The following is a 12,337-nucleotide window of genomic DNA, read 5'->3' as shown; positions in this document are numbered from 1 at the left end:
AGTTGTCTTTCCCTGCTCAGACCACCTGCTTTGTGGGTTACTGCCTCGTTAGACAACAGGGTGTGATTATCTTTCCCTGTTTAAGCAGGCCTCTCGATAATATTAACCCAAAGAATGTCTGGAATAAACCAAAAAGGGTTTGGTTAAACAAACACACAGCTTTCTGCTACATAAATTGGAATAAGCTTTGTGGGTTTGGGTTTTTGTTTGTTTGTTCTGTGGATCAAACAAATTACAGAGCAATATTCATGCGGATAAAACATATACCTCAAGTTCCTTCTGATCGAAAGGCTTAAGGAGATGTTGAGGAATCAGTTCATTAAAGCCTTTCTGCAGAGCCAGGAACTGTGCCTCTATTCCTCTCATAAACCGCCAGTTTACATACAACCTGGAGGAAAAAACAAAGTCAGGGACGATGAGCTAGACAGGACCGGGATTTTTACAGCAGAGCTGAAAAATGCCTGGTTTACAGCGGACTTTGTTTTAATACACGTATTTTATATTACGAAAACAGTGTTTATCAGTTCCTTTTTCCATCAACAATTAATTACTGCACCACCAACAGCGAAACCAAAGTATATTTCCCAGCTTCATCTTCCCAGGTCTTACAGTAGTGTGTGAGAACAACTATGTCATTTACAACTCAGATATTTCCCCATGAAATACTGACAGTTTCACTACGTAAAAAAAATAAATAAATCATCTGTTTACCACTAGGTTCGTAGGCTACATTTCTGTTCTGCAATACCTGACATATTCTTTCTTGTTCTCTTCTGTCACCGGAATATTCCTGCCATTTGGTTTGAGTTCATGCTGCAAAATCCGCCCAAAAGCATTGTGTTCCACACAAAATGTGTGGTCCAGGACTGGGGTGATATCGTTCTCTCTGGCAATGGAAAGACAGAGGGTAAACCTAGTATTTTTGATATTTTGGTAACTCTCAGTGGCAATGCTGACAGTTTGTTAATTAACACTTAGTCTTTAGAATAAACCTAGTAACTAACACAAGAGAAATACTGTCACCATCAACCAGTTTCTGAATAGCTTAACACACAGCAGCAATCTGGTCTGCTGCCAGGTACCAGTGCGAGGCACGGAGGTCACATGCAGGGAACATCAACACCACTAAATACAAAATTCGAAAGAGCGTGTAGGAAAAGAAATCGAGATAATACCAAGAAGTGTTCAGGAGTCCCAAAGCTACGCTTAATGTTGGCTTTTTTTCTGAACTGTAAGCACACAGAAGCCCAAGTTACTTCCATTTATTTCCATTTTAATCAAAGCTGCTCTTCCTTTGAATAAGTATGTGCTTCCCCTGTGTCATGAGTTTGAATTTTCATACTGTGATATCCTACCATACCCATGCAATGTTTAATTGTTTACCATCGACTTTGCTGCAAGAAGAGCGAACACAGGGTTTGCAATGAGAACTTTTCCTCAAGTACCTTGAGCGTTTTGATACAGAAACAGTAGTTTAATAATTTGGCACAGACCTACGTCATTATATCACTTGGGCAAACGTTTTCTGGAAAGCGTTACCTCACTATTGCCAACATACTCTACCCCATCTTCTCTACGGTGAGACAATTGATAAACCCAGTACTTACAAGATCCAGACTAAACTTTTGTGTAATTCTGGGTCAACAGATTCCAGATCAGAGAGCTGAATGGGCTTCCCCAGCAGCTGTTTGTAAAAGGGAACCGTGAAACCCCCGTTAATATAGTGTCCATGGAACACAGCCAAACCCATTATCCGACCAACAAAATGGAAATAAGACAAGTGGTCCTGCAGGGAGAGAGGAGAGAAAATCAGGCAGTGGGAAGACACTGACATCTTGTGGTTCTATTCAAGTTATCTGCAACCCTCCAGGCAAGAGGAGCCACCATTTTCCTTCATAACGTAACCAAGAACGGAAGCATTTCATGATTCAATGCCTCGGACAAGTCTCTGTGCATTACCTGACATAAATCGGATACGGCTCCTCTAGACCTTTCAAAGGGCAAAACTCGGAAAAAGAAAATCCCCAGGAAATCCCCAGAATCCAAGAAGATATGACAGTTTCAAACAAACTACTCTTTTTTTAACCATCAAAATATTTTTGCTCTTGAGGAAGCAGGCCATGTGCTTGTTTCCCTCACGTCATTTACAAACTGACTTCTGAGAACTGTGGCCTAAGTCCTATGGTCGAGATTCTTCCAATCTACCACCCCCTTCTTACAGAGCAAATGCCAGGAAATGTCATGTCTGGAAAAATTCCCCTGTACTAATAGAGAATTGCTGCTCCTTTTAGAGTCTGCATCGATACAAATCCTCCAGTAAGAGGGATATCAAAGGATAACTTCTCCGTTGTGTTTTTAATTTCTGAACAATCCTCCTCTGCTTCATACTATATAAATATCAGACTCATTAACACATTCTTATTCTGCTTTACCCTTCAGTTTAAGAACAGCTGTAACAGAAAACTCCAGGGGATACCTATTAAAGTAGGAATGTTGCTCAGAAGTTAATACTTACAGGATTGATAGAAGAGTCTGGATTGATTTGCAGCATGTAAATATTATCTGTGGAGTACTGGAAGAGTCCGTAATAGGGATTCAACATTTCATGGCACAGTAAATACAACCATTCTCTGCCCCAAAAAATAAAAATGGGTATTTTAGAAGGGTGCAACTTTAACTTGAGTTTCAGGCAACACAATCGTTGTGAATCATCAATTAAGAAATATTTATTTAAAAGTCAGATCACCTGGTACTGCCCTCCATTTGCAGATCAGAAATGTGCACTTAAACACCTATAAAGTTTCTTACACCCCTCACAGGCAGATTTGTTTTAGTTTAGAAGTACTTCATTAGAGAAGCTACAGTGAGCTGCCGAACAACACTTCAGCGACAATTTTGCAGTTAATAAGTGTCAGACAAACCCCCAAATCTCACCTTGCTACTCCTCCATAATCCAGGCCTTCCTCTCCTCGAAATTTCACCATAAGCCTCTTTTTCAAGTCCTTTGGTCTCATCTTCATTATCTGGCGGTAGGATTCCTGTTCGTGCATTTTTACAATTAGATATTCTATTTCCTTCCTATAATTAAGTCTACTAAGATGCATTACTGTAAGGTCGAGATTGTTACTCAACTACCAAAAACGTTATTCTGTAAAGTGCTAATCTGAGGAAAATTCTGGCGACAAATCTGTTAACGCCTGGCGGTATTAATGACCTCTCACGTGAAGCACGCTTGCTAAAAGCAAACTCTTGAGTGACAAAAGCTGCTATTAGTAGTAAAAAAGTCAAACAAATACCTCAAATATTTCTTCTCTGGATACTTCAATGCGGCAGTGACCAGCCTGTGGTTGCTGAAGAGAAAGCTCATGTCTAAGAACTTTCAACTTTTGTACCAAGTCTCTTTCATATCTCTGTGCAGGCAACTCCTCACCATCTTCTAGCGATCCCTCATTTGGAGCTGGCAGAGGCTGCTGGCTGGGCTCTTTTAGTTGGCATTGATGGCTTTGAATGAAAAGCAAAATATTTATTCTAGAAGCATACAGCAAGGAACATGTAAAACAATGACAGAAGAACTGATTAAGCTTCTCTAAGAGGAACCTGGAGTGAAATGAGTATTCATTACCCTATGTTCAGGGCCATAAAGAACACAGCTATTTAAAGTAAAGAGTTTCAGCACTTTTCAGCTCAGTTTTTGTATGGCAATACAGTGTGGAAGGCTCTGCTGACTAACCAAGAATGAAAAGGTTTGTGAGGTAATTCTCCCATATGGAGACAACTTACTGCATCTATGGTCAATAAAAGAGAAAGATGTACTTGTCCAGCTTCATACTTTCAACTATCCTTATCCATCAGTACTTTATTTGGGATGTGGAGGCATTATTTTTTCGGTGCAGAGCTTTTCCAGCTGGCTGCAAACACAGACAACTCAGATCCAGGGCACCGTCAGGCTGCTTCCAGGGTCAGGTCTGTAACAGCTCAGCTGCCTTTGCGTGATGCAGAGCTTGAGCTTATTAAATCCTGCTAAACCCAAAGTGGCTGCACACAGCACCAGGAGACCAGACTCCAGCTGGCTTTATATTCTTGTTGTCTGGAGTTCAAGGGAGCACGAAGCCAGTTCAGGCCTCATGGAGCTAGAACTGCTGACCCAGGCAGGAGGGAGCTGCCCTGGAACCACCTGGCAGACCCCTCTACCCCTCACCCCAGCATTTCCACAACTACCTATGGGCTCCAGCACAGCTTGGGGCAATTTTGTTGAACCAGCTTAAAGAGATTAGTGTCGTGTCAAAATAAGCAAGCCCTCCCTCAAAGCTGAGGAATTCAAAGTAGAGTAAAAATGCTTTTGAAGAGTCTCTGCAAAAAGCTTAGTTAAAACCTTGACCAGAGCACTGGTTGCAGCTGTTCCCCGGTATCGTTATCACACAGTTCTTCAGCCCCTCGCGACTCCCAGGCTGCAGTCAAAATAAAAGGTTTAAGAATCCAAACTTAGTTATCAGTCAAGGTTCTTACTTCATGATGTGATGTAATCGTGGATCAGTGAATTGCGTGGTTCTGTTGTTATGATCTACAAAATATATTCTTCCTGAAACTGTACTTCTAACTTCCCAACCTGGAGGCAAAGGTCCCAGTTCATCACAATTCACACTGTTAAGGTCTCTAAGAAGAGAAGCAAACAAAATGTTAAAGCAGAGCTGAAGTTAAAATTAAGCCAATTTACATTCAGGGATGAGGGTGCTCAGGGATTCTACGCTAGGAAAGTTTTGGAAAGGACAGAACAGCTATTTTAATCCTGTCTTTTCAGAATCCTGAGTCTAAGCAGTGCAACTCCCTACACATGCATGGGACACGGATAGAAAGGTAAATGTGCAAAACATCTCCTGTCTTTGAAAATAAGAAAGCCATACGGCTTAGAAATAACTTCAATATGCAACATCATGTAGGTGGTGACAGGGCTTCTGAGAGCCATAAAAGGAGGAAGAGACATTTTTTCATAGCAAAAATTTCACAGAAAAGTTCCCATTAACACTAATGTGATCCACGTGCAGAAAATCAAACAATTTACCAAAGGCCTCTGAACCAACCACTGACTCCAAACATCCAGTAAGTTAAGAGACCAAGGCAGCCTGATACTAAGATCATCCAAAAAAACAGAAAAAGAAAAATCACCTCTTTAATTAGACAAGTTTAGAATCACAAGGCACCCTTTCATCCTAGATAAATTTCGAGTATCTTTCTAAGTGCTGCTAAAGGTACAGGCAGTGTTTGAATTCAGTACGCAGGCTGCATCTACACCTACAAAACTGAAAATGCTTAAGCCCCGGCCACCTGAGGGAGGAAAACACTAAGAGTGGCAAGGAAAGGGAGGAGGGAAACTTGAAGATAACAATAGCTTTTCTGCCTAAAACTTAAGTAAAGTACTCTCTAGACAGCTGGCATAGATTCATTGGCTATCCAGGACTGAAGACACCACTCTATACATTTCCTTACCTAAATCTAACCATGTCACATCAGAATAAATCAAGTAAACTTTGAGGCTTCAGAAAGGCAGCAACACTTTGCACCCTAAAGGCTTCATTAGTGTCACCGTGAGCATGAGCCAGCAGGAGACACGGGGGCAGACAGACAGACATGCCTTTGTTCGGCTCCTTAAAGAAGATTATGGTTGTAGCCATTTGTTTCAATCAGCAGCTGAGCGCTGCGGAGATCTAATTGCATCAAGTTTTAACCTACATCTGTGTTAAATGCCAAGGGCAGGTTTGGGTACTGCAAGCCGGTGGTGTGAAAGCCACCTTTAAGTAAAGTAAGAGCAACCCATGACTGACAGGACGCTGTTGCACCCTCTTACATTGCTGGTCCTGAAAACCTGGCGCTAAGATTTGTCAAGAGAAGCAGCAACACCTCACTTTAGGCCAATCAGCACCACCTGAAGAGGAGACAAGGCTCTGAGCACAGAAGCCCGACACCAGTGACGCGAAGAACAAGCACTGTCATTTCTTCCAACAATTCCAGCTAATCTACCATCACCTATTTTCTCTCTCAGCTTTTTCATATCCTTCCATGGACCGTGGTTTTACCAACGCTTTTGCTTACAGTACTTCACACCATTTTTCTAATATCCTGTATCACGTTCCTGTATTATGCAGCCAGCGCAGCGGCTGAAGGAGTTACAAACTTTGCGTTTCCCTCTCGAATTTGGTGTGCAGGTGGTCCAGCAGAACAGCCCAGGTTCAGGGCTCCTCAAGGAAGAACACCAGACCTTAGTCACAAAGACCCGGATTAACTGTAGGTTAAGGTTTAAAGAGGCTTTACTAAATTAATCATGCAGAGGGTTCAAATTTTCTAGCTCCAAATCATTTTTCTAAAGCATAAAAAACCCCAACACCAAGTTTAAAGATGACAAATTATCTCTGCTTGTTATACATGAGTGAGCACTATTCAAGCAAAAGTTGCAAGTTCAATACTCAAGGGACAGTGGCTTTAAGAAAGTATTTATTTGCTTCAATTCAGAGTCCAAACTATTTTCATACAAAAAAACCCAAAATGTAGGTGAGATTCAGAGATCTGTGGCTTCACTAGAAAAAAAATCCCATCAACATTTTAGGAAGAAAAGGTAACTAGAAGGGTCCAAAATTATTCCTCTGCTCCTAACTCTCCTTTTAAATTCAGACAGGGATTTCACAGGTTTGCCTGTGATTCTGTGATTCAGTGATTTTCACTCCTGAAGATTCAGCTTGCTGCCACAGACATACACACACTCCAAAAAACCTGACTTTGTACCTATAAATACGTACCTTGGTATCCTAGGGTCGTGCCATGTGCTAACTCCAGTCTGTGTGTGCAAAAAATAGACCTGTCCCTGTACCGTTGTTCTTTGTTCTATGAAAAGGGAAGAAGGAAGAAAGATTATTTTTAATGACAAATTTGAAAAAAAAATAAAATCAGAATGAAGAGGTTGTTCAAAGCCATTAGCCTGTTATCTTGCTAGCAGAGCTAGAAGAAACTACTTGAGCCATTCCTCTGATCTCTTGCAGCACAGACTGTCTTGTCCTTAAACAACATCCTGATAAATTGAAATTCACTTGACTACACATTTCAGCATTCTTTCTGAAACTCACAGATCCATGCAGCAGTATGCTTTAGTTTGCATTTTTATTTTTAGATTTTGAGACAATCCAAACCCCCAGACTGGATTTTTTCACTCCTAGATTTGGTATGCTCTCTTTTTAGACTTAAATTCTCCTTAATCTTACTCTCCCCTAATCCTCTGTACTACTGGCTTTTTTGCTGCTTTTCTATTTTCCTGATCTTTTCTCAAATGTGGGCTCAAACCTACACAGCATGCCAAGGGGGAAGGAAAAAAATAGCATTACTGCTCTAGTTTAAAGAGCTCTTTACATTTGTTCTCCCTAGATACATAGCCAAGATTAGCAGTGAATTTTCTGTAATGGCATCATTCCACAACCTCATGTTTAATTTACCGTCAACCCCTCAGTGTATCCTGGCGTAGCCAACTGCTAATTACCAGTCTCAAACTCCCATCTGCACTGCTCAGCTCCTTTTCCAAAACGCAGACCATAAGGTGTACGTGGATGCCGTCACCAGACCAAGCGCACGGTCCTACCCTTCGGCCACAATAACCCCCAGCAGCACCAACACCTGCGGGAGGAGTGGCTGGGGAGCGCTCGGCAGAGAGGGACCTGCGGGTACTGGGTGACAACGGGTTGAACATGAGCCAGCAGTGTGCCCAGGTGGCCCCAAAGGCCAACGGCATCCTGGCTTGTATCACAACTGGTGTGGCCAGCAGGAGCAGGGATGTGATTCTGCCCCGGTGCTCAGCACCGGGGAGGCCTCACCTTGAGTCCTGTGTGCAGGGCCGAGCCCCTCTGAGCCCCTCACTGCAACAAAGATCTGGAGATGCTGGAGCGGGTCCAGAGGAGAGCTCTGGGGAAGGGACTAGAGGGAAAGTCCTGTGAGGAGAGGCTGAGGGAGTTTAGTCTGGAGGAGATTCAGACGGGATCTTATCACTCTCTACAACTGCCTGAAGGGAGGGTGCAGTCAGGTGGGGTCAGGCGCTTCTCCTGGGCAACCAGTGACAGGATGAGAGGGCACGGCCTGAAACTGCGTCAGGGGAGGTTTAAGTTAGGCATCAGGAAGCCTTCCTCATGGAGCCGGTGCCCAGGCCCTGGGATGCACTGCCCAGGGAGGTGGAGTCACCGTCCCTGGAGGGGTTTAAGGAAAGGCTGGATGTGGCACTTAGTGCCCTGGTCTGGCCCATGTGATGGTGCTGGGTCACAGCCTGGACTTGGTGATCTCAGAGGTCTTTTACAGCCTCAATAATTCTGTGATTCTCTGCGCTAACGGGTAAATCACATCGATATATTAAAACAGGAGAATTTTTCTCTGAAGTCTTTTAGAAAAAAACCACAAACAAACCAATGTTATCGTTCTGGGAAACTCTTACCGTAGCCTTCTGGCAGGTCAGGCGACTGGTGACCGTGCGGTCTGTTCTGAGGTGTCTGTACGTGACCTCTGACTTCAGGAGTCCGAAGTCGCTGCGCCTGAAGTCGCTGATCTTGGCTGGGGGACTCCACGAAGCGACAGTTGCCTCCACCAGCAGCCCCTGTAGTGTCTGTGTACGGTGCTGGTTCTTCCATAAAACAGCTCAGCGGCCTTCCTGGTCCGGAATCTTCATAAACCGTTCTGAAAATGGGGAAACTTCAAGAGTTTCCATCACAAGAGAAGTGAATGCAGAAATAACTCTTTCTCTCTCCCCACTGCTTCAAGTACTGCAACTTTTCACAGAATCTTAGACTGGCCTATGCTGGAAGGGACCTTAGAGATCATTTAATCCGGCCTCCGGGTCGCCAGGGACACCACCTCTCGAGTAGATCAGGCACCACATGGGGACCAAATGGGAATCGAACCCATCACCTTAGCGTTGTTAGCACCACGCTGAACTGACTGAGCTAACTGGCCCACAATTTGCCACCTTCTGAATGTTTTCATACACCAAATTTCTTATGGAAGTGCCAAAAGTACTGACATCAAAAACCACCAAGTCCTACCCAGTTTAGCTTATTTTCTTCCAAGTAAGCATCCAGCTATAATATTATTATCTGATACATATTCCCAGAAAATATATTAGTCACACTGATACTTAGTACTTCTAGTGTTACATTCTTTTCGCACACAAACCATTTTTCTAATGAAGTGTGAAGAAAACAGTCCTTACCCTTCATTCTCCAGAAGCCCTCTACAGTCTACTACAGAACCTCCTGTGCCTATTCTGTCCCGTGTCTGTAAACTGACTGAAATAAAAGAACAATCACAAAACAAGCACAAGTTAATAATAAAAGATCAAATGTTCCCTTAAAAACAACATAAAGCCAAACATCCCGCATGTATGCAGAGTAAAATATTAAAGAAAGCTACATCCTACACACGACAGCACATTACTTATCAAAACTCCTTCTATAAGCCTAAAGCATTACTGATTTTTTAAGAAGGGAGAAGAGAAATTTGAGGCATCACCTCCTGCCCGAAAAAAACCCCACTTATGCTGAGTCTATTTCCGTAAATATCAAAAATGTCAGGTTTGAAACATCTGTGTTTCAGGAGCAGCCAGAAATTTAAGCTGGAAAGAAACTGCTCGCCACTAGATGTCATCAGTACAGCGAGAATTTGAGGTTTACCAACTACGTATCAATGGAAAGCTGGGTTGGGCAGGGGCAGCAAAATGTGGTCAGATGAGGTAAATTAGTCATAAAACCAGCACTGCCTTGTTGAAATCTAGAAATGGGTTACAGGAGTCGAAGGTGTAGGAAAACAGCAATGTGCAAAATTTCTTTCAACTCCTCCAGATCCTCTCTTCCACATCAGAGTCTCTGTTCCCTTCACCTTAGGGGTCCAAATGCCGTTTCACGGTAACATTTACCCTTCCAGAGCTGCACTAGAGACCTTGCCAGACGCATTCCCTCTTTTTAATATTGTTTCCCATTATCACCCAAGAGAAAACAAACTCCTAGATAGTAGTGCAATGAAAATCTTCCGCTTGCGTAATTTAATCCCATCAAAGTCAGAAGAAACAACTCAGAAAAGGCCCAGAAGCAATAACGACTACAGGTTTGGGTTTGGTTTTTTTTTTAATATAACATTTGTCCATAGAATATATTTACCCAAGGAGATGAAAGTTCAGCTGAGAGTATTCTTACCCACTATCTGGCCTCGTACAGCATCGGTATCTGTGGGATTTAATTTGCATAGATCCAAACGCTGGTCTGCAAAGGAGAATAGGAAAGATCAACAAAGCACTGGGGTGGGTGGGAATAACTACTCGTAGCCTCAGCTACGAGGCACCAAAGGATCTTGATTGCACCAGGTAGGAATTGCTCTTACATCCAGTATCTTTTAGCCTGCTGATGGCATTGGAGAGGAGTCGGACACACCCCAGGAAGCCAGCTCCCTGTTTCTTGTGGATTTTTTTATGGTTCCATATGCTGATGGTTATGGAATCTGTCTTGCCAACGTATCTAGAAAAATACAGATTAGAAGAGTAATTTTAGAAAAAAAATAGCCTCTTTTTTAATCCACGGAATTTACGCTTTATTTGGTACAAATTCTGATCCATTTGAGTACATTGGTCATGCTGCTTTATTATAAATACAAAAGTGCTTAAGCCCAAAATGATGTTATTAATGAATTACTGCATTATCATTTCACACAGTATGTTAAATTGATATGGCTGCAGCATGAATTTAACTACAGACAGCCTCATTAAAAGCTACGCAACAAGCTGATTAACGTACAAACTTTAAAATTTACGTTGCTAATCATTTGAAGAAAATAAATCACTACAAGGACCATCTTTAGTAAAAGCTGGACTGCATCGCTCCAGCAGAGCTTACTCTAAGCAGTTGTGCCATGTACCTGCCACATGAGTATTTCCAAATTCAAACACCTAAAAGCAAAGTGCCACTCCTTTATCAACTGTAATTTCTTGTTGCAAAAAATAAAAATCAGTCCTCCTCATCAAATGTGAGCCTCCTTGCTAACACAAAATGAAGCTGCAGTGCCAACCCCTTGTGTTCCCTTTACTAGATAAATCCCTGGCATATATTTTTACTTATGAGCTTACAGATAACTCACAGATCGTAATGCTGGTTCCATTTGGGGTCCAGTGTGTTCTTCACAGTGTCAGTTGAATGGCACTGACCTGACCCATCAACGACGATTTTTGCAAAGGGGTCAGGAAGTCCTGTGGGAGGGAAAAAGTGCTGTTAAACATCGAATCACAGAACCATAGCACAGGGCTTTTCGTTTTGTTTCTCCCCCAGATAACGCCATCGCGAGCTTCTGCTTCCCTCCCCCCCCACCCCAAAGGTAAGTTGCCATTACCCTCAAACTATTCCAGCAAATCCAAAATAGAGGATTGCGCTCCTAACTAGCCAACTTCGGCAATACAGATTAATGCCTGCCATAAATTGTGAAAGTTTTTAGAAAGCAAAAGGTGAAATGTGCTTAATTTAACAGGGCACACCTGTGTCTACTGCTAAGTGGGCATTTTTATTCAGTCCTTAATACCCAAACTGCAGCACTGGGTACTTGATTCACGCCCTTGGTGCTGTCTTCGAGACAGATGCCACTGATGCCCCTCATCCCAAATTATACACTTGTGGTCTCAGTCAGATTTTAATCAGAATTTGCCAGTCCTCGGTCTTTCCAACCCTAGAGTCTTATGCTACCTAAATACAACTCAGGGTAAGGTGTACTCACGTAGTAATACAATGTTACTACAAGAATGGAAGCACACAACAAATGACACACCTAGGTGACAGTAATGTACAATCAACATAAATCTGATTAATCAAGAGCAGAAAATGACACAGTCAGGGCATACTTACTGAAGAAATCTTTCTTTGCGAGATTCTTGGCACATAATACTGCAAAACAAAATATCAGGTGAAGAAATCTTTAAACTGTAAAAACCAAACCTTCTGGCAATCATATCGGCTACAATACTAACTGATCCTAAGACATAAAAAGCCACCCAAAGATTAGATGGGAGCATTGTGTTCTGTAGATAAAGATATACATAGGGAAAAATTCCTTTGCTGCCTTTGTTCTATTGTTCTGACACACAGAATATTTAATTTCTTGCATTAAAATCTCCTGATTTTCTATGCCGCGTGCTTGCATAAATGTTAAACCAGATTGCTGTCGTGTGAGAACAAGAACTAAACAGTTTCTGAAGCAAGAAAGGTTCTGGGACTCCCGGAAGGTATCTCTACGCAAAATCCCATCAACCCCCGTGCAAGCTCCTGCTCTTTGCACACAAAAGGTC

At 42.4% G+C, this 12,337-nt stretch overlaps 1 protein-coding gene across 1 annotated transcript in view; it reads right to left on the bottom strand.

Moving 5' to 3' along the window:
- Nucleotides 1-11,936, bottom strand: part of SMURF1 (SMAD specific E3 ubiquitin protein ligase 1) — a gene marked incomplete at its 5' end in the record, with an annotated part of 14,830 nt that extends 2,894 nt beyond the window's left edge. Inside the window, 14 exons of the mRNA XM_009874875.1 lie at nucleotides 268-388; nucleotides 749-886; nucleotides 1,608-1,786; nucleotides 2,516-2,630; nucleotides 2,935-3,038; nucleotides 3,297-3,501; nucleotides 4,507-4,653; nucleotides 6,789-6,873; nucleotides 8,459-8,697; nucleotides 9,230-9,305; nucleotides 10,209-10,274; nucleotides 10,393-10,526; nucleotides 11,143-11,251; nucleotides 11,898-11,936. Coding sequence (XP_009873177.1) covers nucleotides 268-388; nucleotides 749-886; nucleotides 1,608-1,786; nucleotides 2,516-2,630; nucleotides 2,935-3,038; nucleotides 3,297-3,501; nucleotides 4,507-4,653; nucleotides 6,789-6,873; nucleotides 8,459-8,697; nucleotides 9,230-9,305; nucleotides 10,209-10,274; nucleotides 10,393-10,526; nucleotides 11,143-11,251; nucleotides 11,898-11,936 — 1,757 coding nt within the window. The remainder of the gene's footprint in view (nucleotides 1-267; nucleotides 389-748; nucleotides 887-1,607; nucleotides 1,787-2,515; nucleotides 2,631-2,934; nucleotides 3,039-3,296; nucleotides 3,502-4,506; nucleotides 4,654-6,788; nucleotides 6,874-8,458; nucleotides 8,698-9,229; nucleotides 9,306-10,208; nucleotides 10,275-10,392; nucleotides 10,527-11,142; nucleotides 11,252-11,897) is intronic.
- Between the last annotated feature and the right edge of the window lie 401 nt (nucleotides 11,937-12,337).

Source organism: Apaloderma vittatum, unplaced genomic scaffold, assembly GCF_000703405.1.
Source record: "Apaloderma vittatum isolate BGI_N311 unplaced genomic scaffold, ASM70340v1 scaffold24068, whole genome shotgun sequence".
Classification (NCBI taxonomy): Eukaryota; Metazoa; Chordata; class Aves; order Trogoniformes; family Trogonidae; genus Apaloderma; species Apaloderma vittatum.
This window is presented reverse-complemented; position numbering and strand designations above follow the sequence as displayed.